The sequence below is a fragment of the Talpa europaea genome (assembly GCF_964194135.1).
Source record: "Talpa europaea genome assembly, chromosome: 15".
NCBI classification, from domain to species: Eukaryota; Metazoa; Chordata; class Mammalia; order Eulipotyphla; family Talpidae; genus Talpa; species Talpa europaea.
In genome coordinates, this window is record NC_140083.1 from 74,876,530 (window position 1) to 74,898,371 (window position 21,842).

Sequence of the window (21,842 nt, forward strand, 5' to 3'; positions counted from 1 at the left end):
CTTGGCACACAGTAAAGCTCAACCTTCTGGTATTCTTTTCACACTGGAGAAGTCTCAAAAGTCTTCTGTACTCCACTACATAAACTCACTTGGAGGTATAATTTGGTACTTTGGAATTTTGGGAATATAATGTAAACTAATATATAGAGCCAAAGACCTGTGGACACACCTACTTTCCTAAAACTGGATAAACTGAACTTTTTACCCACTCTGATTATCTGCCCCATGCAGTCTTTTCTTTCCCTCCCCACTGCCGCTTCCTTTTTTACCTGCAGACTTTAGCCATTCTTGTGGAGGGCCCACAGATGCCTCATCTCTGCATCCTCGCTGGCAATAAAACCCAACCGTTAGCCCTCATCAGTTTCCTCTTTATACTTAGAGAAGTTTTCTCCCCTGGTTTCAAAGACCAAAGGAACGTAGAAGACTCCAAACTCTCTCTCTCTGCAGTCCTAACCCTATCCTGAGAGGCTGGACATCTCCATTTGGATGTCCTGCTAACACTCCAAAATCATTAGTTCAAGATAAAATTAGAATTTATCCTCAAATCAGATTCTCGATGTCTTTTATCTTCCATTTCCCCTCTGTCTTCCATTTCAAAATACTAATGTCATTTTTCAAATTTCCCCATTCCCTCTGTTTGCAGTCTTTCAAGAACTCTTTTTCATTTCAACCTCTTTTCCTCTAGTCCACACTATTAGCATCTCAAAGTTAATCCACTGGAATTAGCTTTTTTCCCCAAAATTGTCACATCCTTTTAATATTTTTTAAAATCTATTTTATTTTTTAAATTTTTTTACATCATTGTTGATTTTTAAACAATATCTGCTTCCCGCCACCCCCTCAGGTGTAGTCCCCATGGAATTTCCTTCCCCAATGCACCCGTGCACCATCACCTCAGTCCCCTCTGCTCCTCCCTTCTTCCCTCTGATTCCTCTCCCTCTTCCTCCCCTGCAGGATGTCTCTGATTTATAATTGTCCAGTTTTGCTTTGCTGTGTTTTGTACTGTCACTATTTTTTTTTACACTGATGTCTTATTTGGTTTCCCTATATTCCTACCATAAGTGAAACCATCCGATATTTTTCTTTTTCCTTCTGGCTTATTTCACTGAGCATAATTCCTTCTAGCTCCATCCACGTCACTGCGAATGGCATGAGTATATCTTTTCTGATTGCTGAATAATATTCCATTGTGTATATATACCAGATCTTCTTGATCCAGTCATCTATTTTGGGCATTTGGGTTATTGCAATTAGCTTTTCAATGTCCTCCCTAACTCCAGTTTCTTCTAAGAACACTTCCTCATAATGCTAGCTTTCCCCATACATTTTGTTGTAACTCTATTACTCCCCTTCAATGACTCCCTACCACTAAAATAAAAATTTCAAAATCCTTAGTGTGACATTCCAAGTCAGCAAAATCTCTTTACCCTCACTATCAATTTCACTTATATAAACTAATTGAAATTCACTGCATCAAAGGGTCATGCCCCTTCTTCCTCCTCTAACATGTGAGGTTCTATGCCTCTGCTTATGCCATTCTTCTTATTGAGACGGCCCGTTCCTACCCACCATGCAAATTAAGTTTGATCTTATTCCGGAGGCCTAACTCATCATCACCAATTCTATATTCTTCACAATCACATAATTTATAACCTATGAACTGGCACTTAGGATAATCCAGCTGTATTATAGTTTATCTTGAAATGTAAGCATGTGTAAAAAATATATACTTGTGTGTGTATACATATTTTCTGTCTCCCCAAAGACACTGTTGGCTCTAGAAGGGTTTGTATTAGGCCTCTGTATTTTATCTCTGTAACCCTAACAAGGGTGATGGATTTTATCTATGACATCTTATGGGAATGCTTATGTCCATGAAAAGTTTAGCTTTTAAGATAATACACATAGGTCTCTGTGTGCATGTGTGATAGTGAAATTATTAGATAAACATTACTAAAACATGAATCTATTAAATCTATCCTAAAACATATTATGTTACTGGACAATGGAGGATTCAAAAACATTTTTAATTTGGGACCATGCTTCTTTAAAGAGTCAAAGGTAGGAGTGGAAGGGAAGGGAAATTGGTTCATAAAACCCTATCCCAAATATTGTATAAATAATCTAATATTCTTATTAGTGTACTTGTGGCCCTTGCCAATGCGTTATATTCAAAGCTTTGTACAATTCATTTGAGTTAAATATACAATGCAATTTTTAAAAGAACACAAAGATTTAAGTTCTTCCATACTGAAGTTTAAATTATATTCTGATATTCTATCACACTATACCAAGTGTCAGTTTTTCCTTCCTTATGTCAACAAATAACTTCAAATTTATTTTTGAAATAAAGCTACATTAAAGAGTGACACAATTGAGTTAAAATATGATTTCAAAAATTGTCAGTTTCTTTATAAAAGTAAAATACTCTTACCTTGTATAAACAAATAGGGTTCCTTCCACATCAGTCTTCTCCTAAGAAATAAAAACACACAGCAAAGTATGTGTATTCTCTTCATTTGTAGTAAACAGTCACACAGACACAAATTTGTTATACAATAGAAATTCCAGGGAGTTTCAAGTAGGGCCAAATCTACAGAAGGAGGGGTTATTTTTAGGGAAAAGTAGGTTCTCAGGCTGATTGGGGCTCTGCTGATTAAGCAGCAGGAAGCAGTCATACCCCTTTTGTCATTTACAAAATAAACCATCATTATCTCTCTTTACCAAATAGGGGGATAGCAAGACATCTCTGGCTGAAACAATAAGGAGATAAATGTGCTCTGTGGGTTTCATTAGAAAGAGATTCTGGTTAAGTGTGCTGCCTTTTCTTCTACTCTTTAATATATATATATATATATATATATTTATTTATTTATTTATTCCCTCCACCAAATCACCCATCCTCTATTCCTCAATTAACTGTCTGCATAGCTGCAGAAATCTCTGGTGTCTGCATTTCACTATCTTTATTTTCTGGGTTCATTTTCCATTGCCACATCCTGTCCCAGGACTGGGAGAGCAGATCACCACAAAGATGAGAACAACAAAAATAGTTTTTAGACAAATTAATCATTGGTGTGGAATATTTAGTAAAGTTCTGAGCTTAGAAATAAAGTCAGAAAGAAACATTACCAAGCTACAAGATATCTGCCTGAGCAAAGCTGGGGGAATGTGGTAAAGTTAAAATGACAAACGATGATTTCAGTTCATTTGGAAAGGCTCCCCTACACCTCTCCAAAGGCATCCCAGGCCCTGATGAAAATGTTCAGTATAACACGTAATGAAAAAACATTTAACTGCCCATTTGTTTGGTTAGCTAGTAATCACGCTATTAAAATTTAGAATTTAAAATGTACATTTTGCTATTGATGTGACTTAATTTCAGTATTCTATTTAATCTCTCAATATATTATTATTATTATCCATTACCAAAATCATTCATAATTTAACTACTCTGTAATTTTGGTGGAAAATATACTTTAAGAACAAAGGTGTAATATTATAATATTTTGTTTATTTATTTTTTAACATTTATTTATTTATTTATACAAGCACTGGGTACAGTCAGAAGCATGGGAGGGTGAGAGAATTCACCAGAGCGAGAGCGGGGAGCAGAACAGGCAGACTGACGAAACACACTGCTGAGGGGAACAGCGGGCGTGGCAGGAGAGGTCTGTCTCGCCATGTGGAACCCTTGCTGGTGGCCAGGGATTGAACCAGCGCTGCAGAAGCTGCAGGCAGCTTCGCAGCCCAGCGCTCAACTGCTGCACCACCAGGGGAGGCCCTAAAATGATATTTTAAAGGCACACAAAACTTTGGAAGCATGAGACTTTCACATGTTTGTTATTTCAAAAAAAATTTTCCTGGTCACCTTAGTTTAGTGGGTCTCAATACACGGTCCCATATCAGTATCACCTGGGAATTTATTAGAAATGCAAGTTCTTGGGGCCTCCCTAGTAGTGCAAGGTGTTAAGTCGCAGCACAATGAAGCTATCCACAGCCACTGCAGCATGAGTTCAATCCCCAGCCAGGGAGGTGACCCACATGGCGGAGCAGACCTCTCTTTCTCACCCTCTGCTACCCTCAGCAGTGTATTTCAGTCAATCCACCTGTTCTGCTCCCCACTCTGTCTCTGGTGAATCCTTTCACCCCCTGCATCTCTGGCTTGCACTCCAGCTCTTGTATGCATACATAAATCTTAAAAAAAAAAAAAGAAATGCAAGTTCTTGGGGCTCCACCCCTGACCAACAGAATCAGAGACTCTCGCGGTGGGGAGTAGTTTGTGGGGAGTAGTAAACCTGCCAGCTGACACTGATGCAGGTTTTGTGAGAACCATTTGCCCTAGTTTATTAACCTAGTCCCTGCCCAAGGAACTATTTTAGGAGTCATGAAAACAAAATCCACTATGCCCCAAATTATGTCAAGCATCATCATTATTTTGAAGAGCAAATAGCTATTAATTGAAATGATTTAGCTATAAGATATTAATGATTGGGCCTCCCCGGCGGCGCAGTGGTTGAGCGCTGGGTTGCGAAGCTGCCCGCAACCTCTGCAGAGCCAGTTCGATCCCTGGCCACCAGCGAGGGTCCCACATGGCACGCAGACCTCTCCTGCCGCACCCACTGCTCCCCTCAGCAGTGTACTTCGTCAGTCTGCCTGCTCTGCTCCCACTCTGGCTCTGGTGAATTTTCTTACTCTCCCGTGCTTCTGACTGTACCCAGTGCTTGTATAAATAAATAAATAAATCTTAAAAAAAAAAGATATTGATCATTATAGAACATGCAATTGGAAATAAAGAATTTATAATAGTTAAAACAATTTTAGTCTTTTCTCAAATATATAAACAATGGTAAAAAAGTTGAGTTCATCTTTAATCTTGATTTACTATGAAGTTTGTATAAATCAATTCAATGTACCTTGGAAAGTATCCTTATTTCTCAAAGTGGCCCATTTGCTACTGTGTTTCAAAAATTATGGAGTCAATAAGAAAAAAAATTACACAGAGACACAATTTCTTATCTTTGTAAACAAACATGGCTCATTCCTATCTATTGAGACATCTATTTCCTGGGTGCACCTTAAATATTAAGAATTAACTGAAAGTGAAACCACCGCCATGTTAATCATTGTGAAAGTGGCAACTACAGCACAATAAATGCCATCAAACAGTAACTGGAACAGTGGACAAGTATTTAAGAATACATGTGTACAAGTTAAATAAATGTTGTTAAATAACAACATTTGAGAGGCAACTGAAGCCAAGATATAAGTGATGGAAGTAGAAAATAGAATTTCTCTATTGTCAGAAACACGTGCTACAAGGTTACTTTCCTGTCTTCTGTTTTTGACCTTGAAGTGTTTCAGCTTAGAGATCCAAATTAGGATGTTTACATGTACCAGCACACCTAAAGCTAAGAGTTTTTTACTTGGTTCCTTTCTTCCTTAATAAAGTAGCAACAGAAATTATCTTTTAAGGAAAAAAAAATACTTTAATGCCCAATTTTAGCTTTGAAACTAAATGTAACTAGAATCTGTAAAAAGCATGCTTCTCCTGAAATTATTCTCTAGCTCAAAACAGTCATCCTTAAAACAGATTTCTACTTAATGTTACACACATAAGCACAGATTTGTTCATAGAAACGAATCATGTTTCAGTGATTACAATATTGGACTTGGAATGTGCTCTGCCAGGGCATTTTGGGCTAATTAGTTTATTATTCTTCATCTCAGGTTTTCCACTGAAAAGAGAAACGCAGCCTACATCTCAAAGTCTTTTAATGAAAAAACATTTTAAATGTTCTCTGATGCCTGTAAATTTCTGGCCTTTAAGGCTGAAATAGTTCAAATTCATGCATTTTCCTGGTCTCTCCACAGTTATCAAAGGGTAACCAGGATTTTATCCCCTTCTTTGGCCAAATTTCAGGGTTGGGGGTAAGCAATATAGTTAAACTAACATTTTATTAAAGCCTCCTGGGTCTTCTAAGTAAGACAGACTTCTATATTTAAAGCATTATTTTACAAGTTCGGGGAGACTTAGCTTAAATTTTTAAAGTACGAGATTATGATTTAATATAACGGCTATAAAATCCAACGTGCTAAAAATTGAATAGTTCAAAATTTAAAATAAAGTGAATGTAAAATAGTACTGGTTTGCAAATGATTGGGATTCAAGCCACTATGACACTTTTGAAACAACTCAAAGCAACTGATAATTCTATGTTAATATAATGAAAAAGTAGGTCTCCATTTACCCCTCTAAAGCTGTCTTTCAATCATGTCTGTAGCATGAGTCATCTATGAAGTGTTCAACAAACATCAAATGCGTGGGCCTCACATCCAGAGATTTTGATTTGGTGGTTGCACTTTTTAAAACTCCAGTGATTCTAACCAATAACAAACTTAGAAAAATAACTAGACAGAAGCACTAGTAACTTGAAGGCAGTTTCTCAAGTTCATCCCTATTGATGTTTGGGGACAAATAAATCTGTTGTGCAGGCACATCCAATCCATTTCAGGAAGTTTAGCAACCCTGGCCTCTACCTTCTACAGGCTCCCTCCTTGGTAACACAACCCAAATTATCCCCAGAGCCAAATGTGCCTCGAGGCAAAATTAACTCATTGGGAATCCTACTTTAGGACTGAGATGAGAGTAACACCACACCACTATATTCTTTAATTGACAAGTTGGTATCCTGGGTTTACTTGACAAGTAGGTAGCCTAGGTATACAGTAGTTTACTTCTAAAATTCCTATTCAAGACATCTTTTTAAATCCTCTTTTAAAGCAGCCCATTTTCTGTCTATCTTTCATTCCTAATTTCTCCTTACTCTTAAATTATTCTTGGGCCTCCCTGATGGCACAAGGAGTTAAGACACAGCACTATGAAGCTATCCACAGCCACTGTGTTCGATCCCTGGTCAAGGAGGTGACCCACATGGCGCAGCAGACCTCTCCTGTCTTGCCCGCTGCTCCCCCCAGCAGTGTATTTCAGTCAATCCACCTGTTCTGCTCCCCACTCTGTCTCTGGTGAATCCTTTCACACACACCCTCCTCACATCACTGGCCTGCACCCCAGCTCTTGTATGCATAATCTTTTTTAAAAAATAAATGATTCTTCATTTAGCCTTCTTGCAGTATACTTTCTTCTCCAATCTCTAGAATGTTCTTTATACTTCTAGTAGGTTTACATTCAAAAGGCTCCCATCCTTAAGCCCTGAGTGATTGGATCTGGAGAGAGTGGTGACAATTTGTTTTCCCAAGACTGCTCTGCCACTGAACTGGGTCTCTTTTTTTTATAGGTAACACAACCTTGAAGATTAGTACTTTGAAAAAATGACCTTTTGCTGAATGAATTATGCCCTGTCTGAAGGGGAACAAGTACAGGAAGCAGGAAAACATAACTCTTGTAAATAATGCATTGTGACACTTATTTTTTATGAGTCGTTACAAGGATTCAGTGGGTAGCTAACAACCCTCTGTAACAATTGATTAGGGTGTCTATCACATAGATCCTGTCAAATCTATAGAAACAATGGTTATTAAGAACAATGCTCCTCTATATGTTAATTCTTAGGCTTCTAGATTTGCTCACCCTAGTATCATGTCAGTTATAGCACTATATATCCCTGATCCATTTCTCTACTACAGTTACTTTGACAGAAATATGGCATATGTCTTTGACATTTTTCTATCCAGCAGCAAAATAACCATATGTAGCAGATCTTTGTAACTTTTTCTAAATTGCTGTTTACAAAATAGTCCACTGTGTTGCTCAATGTCCTTTATATAAAGATCCAGTGAATGAATTCCTTTGAAAACGAGGGAGAAATAAGATCTCAGGATCAAGTAGTATACTTCCTATTGCAGGGCAATGAATATTAAAGAGCTCCTTTTCTTTTTTGTGCTTGGCTACTAAGAGAGCAGACCTAAATTCTTTCCCCAGTTTGAAAGTAAATTTCCTCCGTCAAGAAATTAGGAGAAAATTGTTTGTCCCATTTTAGGACTTGTTGTCCATGATATTCAGGTGAAATTTTATTACTAACTGTTGGAAACACTGGAGGTAGACTATATAACTCTGAGTGTCAAAAAAGAGAACTTGTTGAATATGGATGCTTTCCTTAAACTTAGATGTTTGTTACAGTCGTGGAGAATACATTCTAAAAAACATCTGAAATTCATTCATCCTGGCTCAGTTACCTAGACTGTTTTGTAACTTATTTAAACAAAATGGATGCATAGACAGATTATTTGGGGGGGGGGGGACGACACAAATTAATACGAAGAGAAAAAAATTCACCTCTCCACATTCAAGGCGGTGGGCTACAAAATGACATGCAGTAATTCCTGCAATCGGACTTTCCATGAATATCCTACCCCCTTCTAATGGTGAAGAAAACCAAATTTCATCCCAAGGCGATTTATTGGGGTCCTGCTTCGAGCAGAGGCTCAAATATCAAATACATCGTGTTCTTGGTGGATTATGTAGTGATCATCTTCCCAAGAGCATCAACCTCTTTTGGGGTGTTAGACCCAGTTTCATTTTGTCTTTTATTTCCCGATATTTGCTCTTTTTTTGTGTATTCTCTCAGTTTACAACTTCTAGCGAGGTTTGACTTGTCTTCGTCCCATCTAAGCCTAATGCGGGACCAGAACTCTCTCTCATTCGACCCGACCCCCGCCTCCGCAACAGCTACCGCTTCACGAACAGCCCCTGCTTTCTCTCCTCAGAGCACATCAGGCCCTCTTTTCCCTTCAGTTCTTTGGGGCCCGTCCCCGATCTGTGGGTATCTTAAGACACTTAAGTCTTTTCCAACTTCATGTGGTTTTACAGATCGGCCTCCCTGTCCCCCCAGACTTCGGGCCGGGAGCCCAGTCTCCACCACGTCGGCCCGAGTGAGGAAGGCGACACCCCCATTCCATCTCCCGGGACCCCGCGTCCGCCCCCCTCACCCCGGTCTCGAACCCCCAGGCAGACGACCCCGTTCCCGCCCCAGCCCGGCCGGCATGGCCCCGCACGCACCCACTCGTTGGCCCGATGGCCGAAAGTGTACAAGGCCACCTGGCTGGCCACGTCCACGATGCGGTTGATATAGGGGTCGTGGCGCTGCAGGGCCGCCAGGCTGATGTCGCGCCCCTTCCCCACCAGGCCTCCCGCCGCCACGGCCGCCATCTTCCCTCCCGCCCCGACGTCAACAAGGGGCTCTCGCAAGCCCCTCTCAGTAGATCGCAGATCGAGCGAGCCTTCTCGCAACCGAAAACCCGCGGCGACCACGAGTCGGGGAGGCCTTCCGCCTCCCCCCGCCGGCCCCCTCCCACCGCGCCACTCAGCCAGGCAGTACTAATCGATGGCTGCGCTCCCGCCCGCGGGCGATTGTTGCCACTGGCAACGCAAGCCCAGGGGCTGTCAGAGCCTTCCCTTAGCTACCCCGCCCCGCCCTCCCCCCACCCGTTCTCAAAAGATGATTATTTTCTAGCTGCTGGAGCCTTTGAGCAGTACCCGCCCGCCATGGGATATATCTCTTGGAGGGGCTCGACTCTTTGACAAGTCTTTTTAGGGGGCGCTCAGTGATCAAACCTCTAATAATAAATAAGCCTCAAGTATTAATAACGGAAGTGATTTTCATCTTGGTTATAGACACCATACAATTCCCACCCCCTCCTTATTTTGACCTTAATCCTGCCTTCCTTCCCCGCCCCCTTAGTGTGTCTCTGGTTTATAGTTGCTTGTTGATTTTGATTTTTACTTTATTATAATTAGTCTTTTTCCTGGTCCCTTATTTAGGTTTTCTAAATTCCTGCTATGAGTGAGACCATCCGGTATTTTTCTTTTTCTTCTTTCTTTTTTTTTTTTTTTAAAGATTTATTTATTTATGCATACAAGATCTGGGGTACAGGCCAGAGGGATGAGAGGATTCACCAGAGACAGAGTGGGGAACAGAACAGGGAGACTGACCGAAACAAACTGCCAAGGGGAGCAGCAGGAGACTCAGGAGAGGTCCTCTGTGCCATGTGGGCAGCTCCTAGGGGATCAAACTCATGCTGCAGTGGCTGCTGACAGCCCATAGGCTGTGTCCCTACCCCCTGCACCACCAGGGAGGCCCTTTCTTTTTCTTTCTGGCTTATTTCGCTGAGCATGATGCCTTCCAGCTCCATTCATGTTGCTGCAAATTGCATGAGTTTATCTTTTTTGAGTGCTGAGTAATATTTCATTGTGTATATGTACCACATCTTCTTGATCCAGTCATCAATTTCTGGGCATTTGGGTTGTTTCCATAGCTTAGCTATTGTAAATAGTGCTGCTATAAACATAGGGGTGCAGGTGCCCTTTTGAATTAATGTTTCTGTGATGAAAATGCATACATTGTGCAAAAATGAAAACTGATGTAAAATTATATAAAATTAAAAAAATAACGGAAGTGAAAGAGATCTGTAAGTCTCTAACACCCAGTGGTTCTTAGAGGGTGGTCCTCTGACCGCTGAAGGGTTTATGAGAGATTTTCATGAGGACATTAGACTTATTTGACTCCTTTACTGTGTTGTTATTTGTACGAATGGTATGATGAACGATAGTGGGTAAAAGTACAGATGTCTTAGCATGAATCAAGGCAGGGGCACTGGGCTGTAAGAACCAATGTCAGTTGAGCATGTTCTTAATAAAGTAGTAAAAATTATTAAGTTCAACCTTTGGTACCTTGTTGGGTTTTTTCTATTTGAATTTTTTTCTTTTATATTATTGAGGTAACTGATTTACAGCATTTTATATGCTTCAGGGGAATAAATTCATTCAGTGTGGAAAAAACAGGAAGTTAGCTTAAGGAATGTGTGCTGACTACAAACTGTCATATTTCTTTCCAGGAAAACACTTCCATGCTTGAGTTACAAGCTCAACTAGTGTTTTTATTTTTATTTTCACGGACCACTGTTTTTACTGGAAAGAAAGATGAACAAACTGTTTTCTCAGACAGGTATTTAACAGACATTTTATCCAAGAAAAATAACTTGTTACTTTCAGGAAAACAAGGGACAATTATTGTTGCCAGTGGTAATTTTTGAGAAAAAGAAGTTTGGAAATCGTGTACCCATTGCCATTTGAGTTGGACTGTTGCTCAATACTTGAAGTCTTTTCTGATGAGCTCAGAGGTGATATTAATGGGTGTGATTTGTAAGTGTAATTGTAATAATGAAAAGTGTCAACCTTTTGAAAGATCTGTTTAACTCCACGTCCCAATATTTTCCAATTGAGCAATGTTCTGCTGTTACATAATCATGCATGCATAAAAGATCCATGCAAAGGTTTTACTGTAGATATAAAAAGTTAACAGAGTTTCAGACAGCACATTGCAACTAACCTTTCAGAAACCACCCACTTGCCTAGTTTTGATGAATTATTAAAGAATATCCACAACTACCTCAAAAAGTTGTTTAAAGATGCCTATCCCTTTTTCAACTACATAGCTGTTGAGACCAGAGCTTCTTCATATATTTCAAACAAAACAGAGCAATACAAAGAGTTACGAGAATCTAATTGTTTCTATTAAGCTAACACAGAGAGCTGTAAAAATCTAATGTCATGTCAATTTTTTCACTACAATTTTTGTTTTGGAAAAAACATTTTTCATAAAAGTATGTTGTTTGTGTCTACATCTAATAGTTTTATTATTGTTATTTTAGAATAAATCAAAAAACTTTAAAATCATCAATTTTAATTTCAAATATGGTAAATATAGATTTAATCTACACAAACAAGTTCTTTGAGGGAATCCTCAATAATTTTTAATAGTGTAAAAGGGATCTATCTAGAGACTAAAAAGTTGAGAACCACAAAAAAATATGTATTTAGCATTGAATATTAGAACAATTGTGTAGAAATATCCACATTTATAAACTCTTACCATATTTGATCTAGAAATGTAGATATGGCACACATAGTCTTTCAGAGCAGTTGCCTTAATAAACTGCAATATAATTTTTGCAGTCAATTTTAATTTTATATAAATGCTTGGTTAAGCTCCACTTTGGATTTTCAGTACTATTGAGTCCAAACCTAACTTTCTAGTGGGTGCAAGTACAGTTGTGACTTTCAAACTTTTTTGTACACTGGAGTTGGGGCTTCCCTACAATCTGGCCCAATTCTGTACATGTACAAATGTATATAAAATATACATTCACATGTTTAGATATGATATTAACTACCACAAAATTGCATGAAACAATCCTAATTGATACAGATATATTGATACCATAAAGACAGACATATTTCTTTCTATATATCTGTATACATATGTTACTTAAAAAATACTGATTGTGACTTGATTTATTTCATGATGAAATAATAGTGTGACCTACATTTGAGAAACATAGGACTACAACATCTGATCAACTATTCAAAGCTGCCTAGACAAATTCCCATTAGTCAGTCCACTAGCTTGTTTCCACTATTACTGAGCTCTCTTTCCTCTCGATTACATACTACTGAAAACAAGCTTAATTTGTCATATAGACAGTGGAGAATTTTGTGATTAGCTATTGAATTAGGTTAATGCTCTCACTTGATTAGCTCTGCTGATTTTGATTATTCAGCATGAACCCACAGATTCTACTTTGCATTGTCCTTTTGTACATCTACAGGGACATTAATGTCAGCTTGCTTTCTTTCCTTTTCCTCAGATTCTGCCCTTAAGTTCCGCAGGCCTTATTTTTGTGTGTGTGTGTGTTTCTTTTTTTCTTTTTTTTTAATTTTATACAAGCACTGGGTCCAGTCAGAAGTGTGGGAGGGTGAGAGGATTCACCAGAGCCAGAGTGGGGTGCAGAACAGGCAGACTGATGAAACACACTGCTGAGGGGAGCAGCGGGCATGGTAGGAGAGGTCCATCGTGCCATGTGGGACCCTTGCCAGGGGCTGGAGATCGACCTGGCGCTGCAGAGGCTGCAGGCAGCTTCGCAGCCCAGCGCTCAACCGCTGCACTACCAGGGGAGGCCCAGAGATAATAGATTTAAAATGCAAAAGCCTGTCGTGGTAACAAAGTCCATGAATTTCAGCCACTAATTACCAAGGAGAGCAAGATGTGAAAAGAGGGGCTTGAGATGGCAGAAGACAGATGCCCCTTTTTCATGAGTGCACCATGAAAGAGATGATGGGAGTGGCACAGGGACTCTCTGCCATGTTTCTGGAAATGCAGGCATCTCTATGTTGCATCATTGAATGTGGCCAATTTCACATTAGGGAGATTTGTCCTGGGGCAGTGTGGGGGTGTGAGGGGTTCTTAGTGCGCTGCCATCTGAACTGTGAATCTGAGCTTCCTCTCACATTAGCTATTAGGTGTGTGCCATCCTGGCTGGTTCATGTAGCACAAGGGCATAAAGGGTGACCATATGGTATTTCACTTTTCCATGGAATAGAGGGCACTTCCCAATTCTAAATCCTGTGGTTCTCCACGGAATGCCTCCATTCGTATCAAAAGCAGTTCCCTTGGCAAATATGTAGACAAGCCCAGAAACAGTAATGAACAATGTGTTTCATGCACACTGGAATTAGGTCAAGATAGCAGCCCGTTAAGGACTTTTTAATATTTTATCAAAAATGAGGGCTGAGTGCTTTGAATGAGAGTTTTATTTTTTCATTTGTGGTGTTCTCTGTTCTCAGGGGAAAGCAGACACTTTGGAAGGATGGAGTATTTACCCTTACCACACTTTAGGCGGTCTGTTGGCTGATTAACCCATGTGTGAGGATTTACATGGCAGCCTATAAGGAGCAGTCTGGGATGCCTGGATAGAATACATTTGAAGAATTTTTTGATTACTTATTGTTACAACCTACCATGTCAGCTCTTCACTTTGTGGTAGATTTTTCTCTTTTGATGTCTGAAGCCCCAAAGGAAATGAACTGCAAAATATTGTGCTGAGCTAAACTCAGGTCCAAGGTGAGTTTTTGGAAGAACCCTTGGCTTGGTCAGGAGCTAGGACTTTAAAAATTAGCGAAAGGCCAGAGGAGGAGTTACAGAAACTGCTGATTTATGCTGAGATTTGAGAACAACTCCCCATCTGGGCCCACAAGCCTATCCTATTCATCTCTATTGGGTTGACAAACTACAACCCACATTTCAAACCTGGTCCTCTGCCTGTTTGTAAATAAAGTTTTATTGGTATGCAGTAATACTCCTTGTATTGTCTCTGGCTGCGTTCATCCACAACAGCAGAGCCAAATAGCTCCAACAGAAACCAGATGATGTGCAAAGACTAAAATGCTTCCCACCTCATCTTGTACAGGAAAATCAATAAATGAGCTAAAAATCAATATATCAATCAACAAATCAATAAATAAGCAATATTGAAGACCATCTTTATGCTCACTAGGCAGCCATTTTTTGCACATTGCAAGCACAATTGGACCATCACAAAATATGAAGTTGGGTTTCTATTCTCAAGGATTAAAAAAAAATTTAGGGCCTCTCCGGTGGCACAGCAGGTTGAGCACAGCAGCACTATGAAGCTGTCTGCAGCCTCTGCCATGCGGGTTCGATCCCTGGCCGGCCAGGGAGATACCCACATGGTGCAGGAGGCCTCTCCTGTCTCGACCACTGCTCCCGTCAGCAGTATATTTCAGTCAGTCTGCCTGTTCTGCTCCCCACTCTGTCTCTGGTGAATCCTCTCACCCTCCCGTGCCTCTGGCCTGTACCCCAGCTCATGTACAAATAAAATAAATCTTAAAAAAAAAAATTTCGTCGAGGAGACAAAAACAAGCATACGTGATGAAATGGTGAACCAGAAAGATAACATATAACCAAGGGTAAATTGTGATGTACAGGCAAGTCCTGGAATTTGGATAAAGGCAGAGAGGATCAGTGAGGCCTCCAGTAGCTGGGAAAGGCAATATTTAATATAATAAAGTTCCAGGACACAATAACAATGTGGATGTTCCCTTGAGAGCCACTGTAATTGGATTTGACCTGTATTTCTACTCCAGTGTCATTTAAATCACTGATATTTTTGGCCTTGTGCTTAGTGGATACCTTAATAGTCAAAAATATTTCTGAGCAACTTTGATTTTTCTGGAATTTGGGATTCCTTCAATCTCCCTAAATAGAGAATTTAAACCTGTCATGGTGGCATAATGCTTAGGAGACAGTATAGTATAATAATTAAGAGCACAAGTTTTGGAATTAACTAGACCCAGGACTAAACCGAGGGTCCATCTTTCTTCTCCTACTACATAAACTGGGGGGAAGTCCTGGAAAACTCTGGGCTACAACTTCATCAAAATAGGGATAATCACAATGTCCACCCCTTTGGGTTGTTATGAAAACTCAATAATAGAACATGTGAAGTGCTTAGAATGTTAAGTGCCTGGTACAAAGAAAGACAGGGCCTGTGAAGGTTTGGTCATTGACCTTTGCTCCCAAACGCAGCAACATTTATATCCTGGACAAGAGAGCCACAATTACTTTTAGAAGAAAAGTTTTTACTTTCTTGTTTATAAAGGCACTTTGTGTGTAGTTAAAAAAAAAAAAAAAAAAAAGAGGGCCTCCCTGGTGGTGCAGGGGTTAAAAACACAGTGATGTCAGGCTATCGCCAGTTCCTCTGCCCGAGTTTGATACCCTGCCAGGGAGTTACCCACATGGTGTGGCAGACCTCTCCTGTCTTTCCTGCTGCTTCCCTCAGCAGTGTATTTCAGTCAATCTGCCTGTTTTGTTCCCCACTCTGTCTCTGGTGAATCTTTTCACCTCCCACACCTCTGGCCTATATTTCAGTTCTTGTATGCATAAATAGATAAATCTTTAAAAAAAAAGAAAAAAAAGAAAAGCCAACAAAAAAACTAATGCTAAGTGCAGAATTATTGCTGCCCATTGTTTAGTTTACTATTGGTTATGACTTTTAATTTTTCACATTATCACCTTTGTCATACCACTCATTTCATTCTGTTCTGTCCTGGGGAAGCTTGGCACAAGAAACACCATATGAAAACACAAATATGGGTCTACACTGCTGTGCTGTGAACACACGGGGTGTTTTTAGGAGGCAGCTTCCCTGGCTTTTCACTCATTTCTGTGATTACGAAGAAATTATGTGGAAACCAGACCAGTTTCCTTATCTATAATAAGGGGATAATAACATTATTTTTGTGGCGGTTGTGAGTATTGCTGGAAGAGCTCTTTGAAACACTTTAAGTGTTTGATGTAATCAGAGAATAGGAAGCTTTAAAAATCAGGGTCTGGTTGTCCAAGGAAGACGCTGCTTCCTCTGTGGGTAAGCATGATGTGAACGTGGCTTTTTGTTTTCGTTGAGGTGATTTGAAGATTAAAGGGCAGGGTGTTTTCTGCATTGGTGATAAGTGGCCTATTCTAGAGCTTTCGCCTTCACTGTGTTTATGGAGACTTGAGAGCAGTGAGCTTGCTCTGTCAGCCTGGGTGGGCCTTATGGGGGCTGGCCTCCAAGGGCCCTTAGCACTAACACACTTTTAAGAACTGCAAACACAGAAGCCATTGTTGGGTTTGTTCGCTCTTATTAAGAATTATAGGGACTTTATAAGACATCAAGAAATTGTCATGAAAGCAAACATCTTTATCCCAAATAAGCCATGTTTAGTCGAAACTAGGAAATCTCTGATAATAAGTAGAGCAACCCATGTCTTCCCCAGGAAGTAGGTGGCAAATACTGCTGTATTCGTTTGTCAGATAACCTTTACATTTAATCATCTGCTCACTCATTGAATATTTATTAAGCTCTTATAATGGGACAGGCACTGGGCTAGCTGCTGCGAAGACCGCAGTGAACAAGACAGGCATGCCATGCCCTCCTGGAGTTCCGAGTCTATCTGGGAAAGTGGACGCATAAAGAGGTAATTACAGCAAAGTGGGTTGGTGCAATGGGAAAAGTTTGACACTATGTGGCAGAGGCTCAAGAGAGGCTTTAGTTTCTTTTGTTGGCTTTAGTTGCCAACAAAAGGAAGGCTTTGTCAGTCCTGTCCTATGCCCAGGCTGGGGTGAAATGGTGCAAAGTGTTAGAGTCTGGCCCTGGTCATTTTTTAGAACATAGGATTTTTCTTGGGTGGTTTGAGGTTTTGGCATTACAAAGACTAGAGGCTCATCTGAATAGTGCCTTAGGCCTCACCCTATGAAACCTTGATCTCTCTGGACTTGGAGCTTAGCTGACTAAATAAGGCCTTCGCAAGAGCAAACCCTGCCTTCTTGGGGACGACCAGGTCTGGACTCAGGTGTTCACCTACGGGAATATGTATGTACTTGAACCACCAATAGCTTTCACCTGCTCAGCCCTCCCCTACTCTGCTACTTCAGGAGTCTCTCCCCAAGAGGAGAGGAGTGACAAGTGTGGAGTCAAGGATTCTCTATGTCTTCATTCTGAACCAGGGTAGAGAGGCCATGGCAGCCTATGGCAGGGTCAGTTCACTAGTCAGGACTCTCCTCACTCTGTCTCTTTCCCCAGTGCCGGAAAATCACCCTAAAGTAGGGTTAACAAGATATACTCATTCTTCTTCCTAAAGAATTAAACAGATTTTGGGCCTCCCTGGTGGTGTAGGGGTTAAAGACAGCCCTATCAAGCTATTTCCAGCCACTGTAGCACGAGTTCGATCCCTGGCCAGCCAGGGAGCTACCCACATGGCGCAGTAGACCTCTCCTGTCTCGCCCGCTGCTCCACTCAGCTGTGTATTTCAGCAGATCTGCCTGTTCTGCTCCTTGCTCTTTGTGGTGAATCCTCTTACCCCCCACACCTCTGGCTTACACCCCAGTTCTTGTAGGCATGAATAAAGAAATCTTTAAAAAAAGAATTAAACAGATTTTATATCCTTTGCTGCATGCCACAAAGTCTAAGTTACAGTGTCAGCTTATCACACTTACTCAATTTCTCTTTAGTGGTTACTGAAAAATCCAAGAGAAGGCCAACTAGGGGTCCACATATGGAGTCTCCAGCAGTTCCCTGGGCCTGGGGTTGAGGATGAAGAGAGGCAGAGATTATTTCTAGGCATTCGAGTTTAAATTACCATCAGGGTCCATGGTCTCAGGCATCTCTTGGTGTGTAAGAAAATGAAGTCCACAGAGTGACTCTTGTGAAGTCAACCATCTTAGGGTAGAGAGATCCTAAAGGAGAAGCTCTCAATCTGGCTTGCATTAGGACCACTGGAAGGCATTTATAAAGGGAATCCCAATGACCAGGGTCATCCCATTAATCAGGCAGGATGAAGGACCACTGGGCAGCCAGCCTGGTAGAGAGACTGTATCAAGGCCAAGTTCCTGGGTTCATCCTGGCACAACTAATGTAGGAACTGGGCAATGCAAGCTTATCCTATGTAAACCTTCCCTATGAAATGAGGTTGCTAATGTTACCTACTTCATAGATCCATTCTTAGAGATTGAATGAGAAAATCCAAGCAAAATACCTGAAACATCAAACACACCACACCAGTCAAAATAACAGTAACTGCAGGGCAGTGCTAGATTTTGGGGTTCCTGAATCCAGGACTTTCCACTGTGATCATTTATCAAGGCCAATGGTGCTCAATCCAGTAGGAAGTAGAGTGTTCCAGCCTTTAAAATAACACCTTTCTTGGGCCTCCCCGGTGGCGCAGCGGGTAGAGCGCAGCGCTGTGAAGCTGTCCGCAGCCTCTGCAGCGCCAGTTCGATTCCCGACCGGCCAGGGAGATTCCCATATGGAGAGGCAGACCTCTCCTGTCTCGCCCGCTGCTCCCCTCAGCAGTGTACTTCGGTCCTTCTGCCTGTTCTGCTTCCTGCTCTGTCTCTGGTGAATTCTCTCACCCTCCCGTGCCTCTGGTCTGTACTCCAGTGCTTGCATAAATAAATAAATCTTTAAAAAAAAACTGTGGGAAAAAAAAGTTACCATTTAAAAAAAAATAAAAAATAAATGATACCCTTCTTTAAAAAAGATACAAATGCCTTTATTTCTTAATTAATGCAGAGTATTCCTTACTTCTAAAGTTTCTTAAATTTCACTCTAGTTCAGCAACTCCTGCTTGATATCATTCATTCTTTTATTTGTTCATTCTTTGTTTCCTTGATTTGACAGAATTTGGTGTCTACTAGGTTGCCACATATTATCTAACATCATCAGTTTAACAAAAAATTAAACACAGACCTTGCTTTCCAGAAGCTTAAAGTTTAATGGAGGAGAGACATTAAAACAAATTATTGTGCAATGCATTTATTATGGGTTCATAAAAAAAATTCTAAGAACAGTTTCTAGTTCTCCAGGGAATCTAGGTGACCAAAATATTGTTCGAAGTTTAGTGTAACCTAAGGTGCTAGTTTTTACCCATAGACATTCTGATCTAGTTGATATGGGATATCACCTGGACGTTAGGATTTTGGAAGCTACCAGCTTTAAAATGGTTTTAAAGCTCCCAGCTCTCAGTTGATTTTACTATACATTGAATTTGGGAACCACTGACTTAGAAGCCATTAAGGATGTAATTCTGAAAAGACAGACTAGAGCTAGTGCTTCAGAGGTTTTGGGGAGCTGGCTTGAACTTTGGGATTTGGAATTTATTCTCTATTCTCTAGACAATGGGGTATAATGAAAATTGTTTTGTTTTGTTTTGCATAGAAGAATGGGGGTGTAGCCCAGAGGTGTGGGGGTGAGAGGATTCACCAGACAGAGTGGGGAGCAGAACAGGCGGAGCTACTGACATACACTGCTGAGGGGCAGCAGGCAAGACAGGCGAGGTCTGCTATGCTCTATGTGGGTCAGTTCCCTGGCCGGGGATTGAACTCAGGCCATATAATGAAGGTTTTTAGAGAGAGAAGTCACATCTGAGTTTCAGAAAAATAATTTTGACTGCAGTGTAGAAAACAAGTAGGGCTGGGGACAGGTTAATCTGTTAGGGGCCGCAGATGTTACAGGGACCTAAGTTAGCCTGGGGTGGCGGGACTCTGACGCTAGGTATTAGAGAAAACCCTGGCACACAGGGAAAAGGAAAGGAGTTAGAGCAACTGAATATTTTTTGCTTCTGCTGATTTTCGGCTATGAAATGTAATTTTTACCTTCTTGGTAAACTTCTAAAGAATTCAGTTGATACTTAATAGGTTGATCTTTAAATGAGGGCAGCTCCAAGAACTCCCAAGTAATACGGATTTCAGAATAATAAAGAGACGAATTATCATCCTTAAAATAAAATTAAAAGACACAGTTAGATTTTATAATTGCCCAGTTAATTTTAACAAAGTGACTCATTAGACTCCCCAATAGACCTTCAGGGCAAAGAAAAAGAGGGGGGTGGTCTGGCTACTTACATTGATACAGTTACTTGGACAATTGCCAAATATGCACTTAACATTATGATGTAAAGATGTTTTTTCTTTTCTTTCTTTTTCTCCTCCCCTGCCCTTATCTAATGCTTTTTCTAGTCAAAACATAATTTTACTGTTATTGGGTCTGTGGCGCTAATATGCTTTGGTGGTGAGATGATTGGATTCATTTGCCTTGAAATTCACCATATTCGATTGTCAGTTGAGTCCTAATCATTGTCAGTAAGGACAAAGATGTCAAGGAGAGCAGGGCTTGAGGTCCACACCTTAGCTGGAGTGCACAGCCTCACAAAGAAACAAACATAGCTTCTCAAGTGACACCACACTGTATTAACATCTCAACCAAAGTGAGGTTCAGAATATTCTTCACAACTCTTCTAAATATAAAACCCAGGGGCTTCCCTGGTGGTGCAAGGGGTTAAGACGCAAACTATGAAACTATCCGCAACCACTGCAGCATGAGTTCCATCCCCAGCCAAGGATGACTACCCACATGACTCAGCAGACCTCTCCTGTCTGGCCTGCTGCTCCCCTCAGCAGTGTATTTCAGTCAGTCTGCCTGTTCTGTTCCCCGCTCCGTCTCTGATGAATCCTCTCACCCTCCCACACCTGCATCTCTGGACTGTATCCCAGTTCTTGTATGCATAAATAAATAAATCTTTAAAATGAATAAATAAATATACAATCCAGTGTTAGCTCAAGGGTCATATAAAATACAGGTCACTGACCAGAGTTTGCAGACTTCTAGCCTAAAGGATGAACAAGGCAACACATCAAAGGCTGATATGTACATCTGCTGACTTCCCTGTTGTAAATACTCTTACTAGAACATGATTTCAAATAGCGACATGGATATGGCTGAAGGTGGAGCTGGAAAAAGCTGTGCAGTAACACAGCAGTGTGTGACAGTGTCTGGTACAGATACAACAGACGTGAAAAGCTCTGAGAAGAGTTGGTTCTGTGTAGGAAAATAGTGGAAGACGTAATGAGCTTTGGAGTATTTCTCATTTAATTGTAAGTTTACAGAATTTAATTTTAATTGCACACACAATTTCTGAAAATTTAACAATGTTCTTTCACAAGTTGATGCAAGCAGGCCAGCTCCTCCACACCACCACTAGAAGGGAGTAGAATGTGGAGAGGCTGTGAGGTAAAAGCAAAGGGATGAGGAAAGATGCAGTTCATGGCTCTGGACAAACACTTGACCCCACTGTTGGTGATGTGGCAAGTGTGGGCACTGCACCAGACACGCTAATGTGGGAGAGCTAATTTGGTCTTTCTATCTTAATAAACATGACTCAACTAATTTGGGGAAAGAATTCTGTTCAGTTTGCTCAGTACCTGACAGGGACAGAGAACAAGACATCATATAGAGTAAATCTGATTTTAAAAATACAGTATGCACTCAAAATTACAAGTTAAAACTATCATGGTCAGACAATAGGTAGAGCTTTATCCTTGCCATGATGCTGGGTTTCTTTCCTAATCTATCTCTCATACAAACATGCAAATAAACTGAAACTAGCATTGTGCCACGAACTCTTTAAATTAGTGTTAGAGACTTGCATA

The 21,842-nt window shown here is 40.6% G+C and overlaps 2 protein-coding genes across 2 annotated transcripts in view; one reads left to right on the forward strand and one right to left on the reverse strand.

Moving 5' to 3' along the window:
• Positions 1-9,169, reverse strand: part of DCP1B (decapping mRNA 1B) — a gene marked incomplete at both ends in the record, with an annotated part of 46,320 nt that extends 37,151 nt beyond the window's left edge. The window contains 2 exons of the mRNA XM_084255864.1: positions 2,435-2,475; positions 9,020-9,169. Of these exons, the coding sequence (XP_084111990.1) occupies positions 2,435-2,475; positions 9,020-9,169 (191 nt within the window). The remainder of the gene's footprint in view (positions 1-2,434; positions 2,476-9,019) is intronic.
• CACNA1C (calcium voltage-gated channel subunit alpha1 C) overlaps positions 1-21,842 on the forward strand; it is a gene marked incomplete at both ends in the record, with an annotated part of 632,466 nt that overhangs the window by 18,167 nt on the left and 592,457 nt on the right. The window lies entirely within an intron of this gene.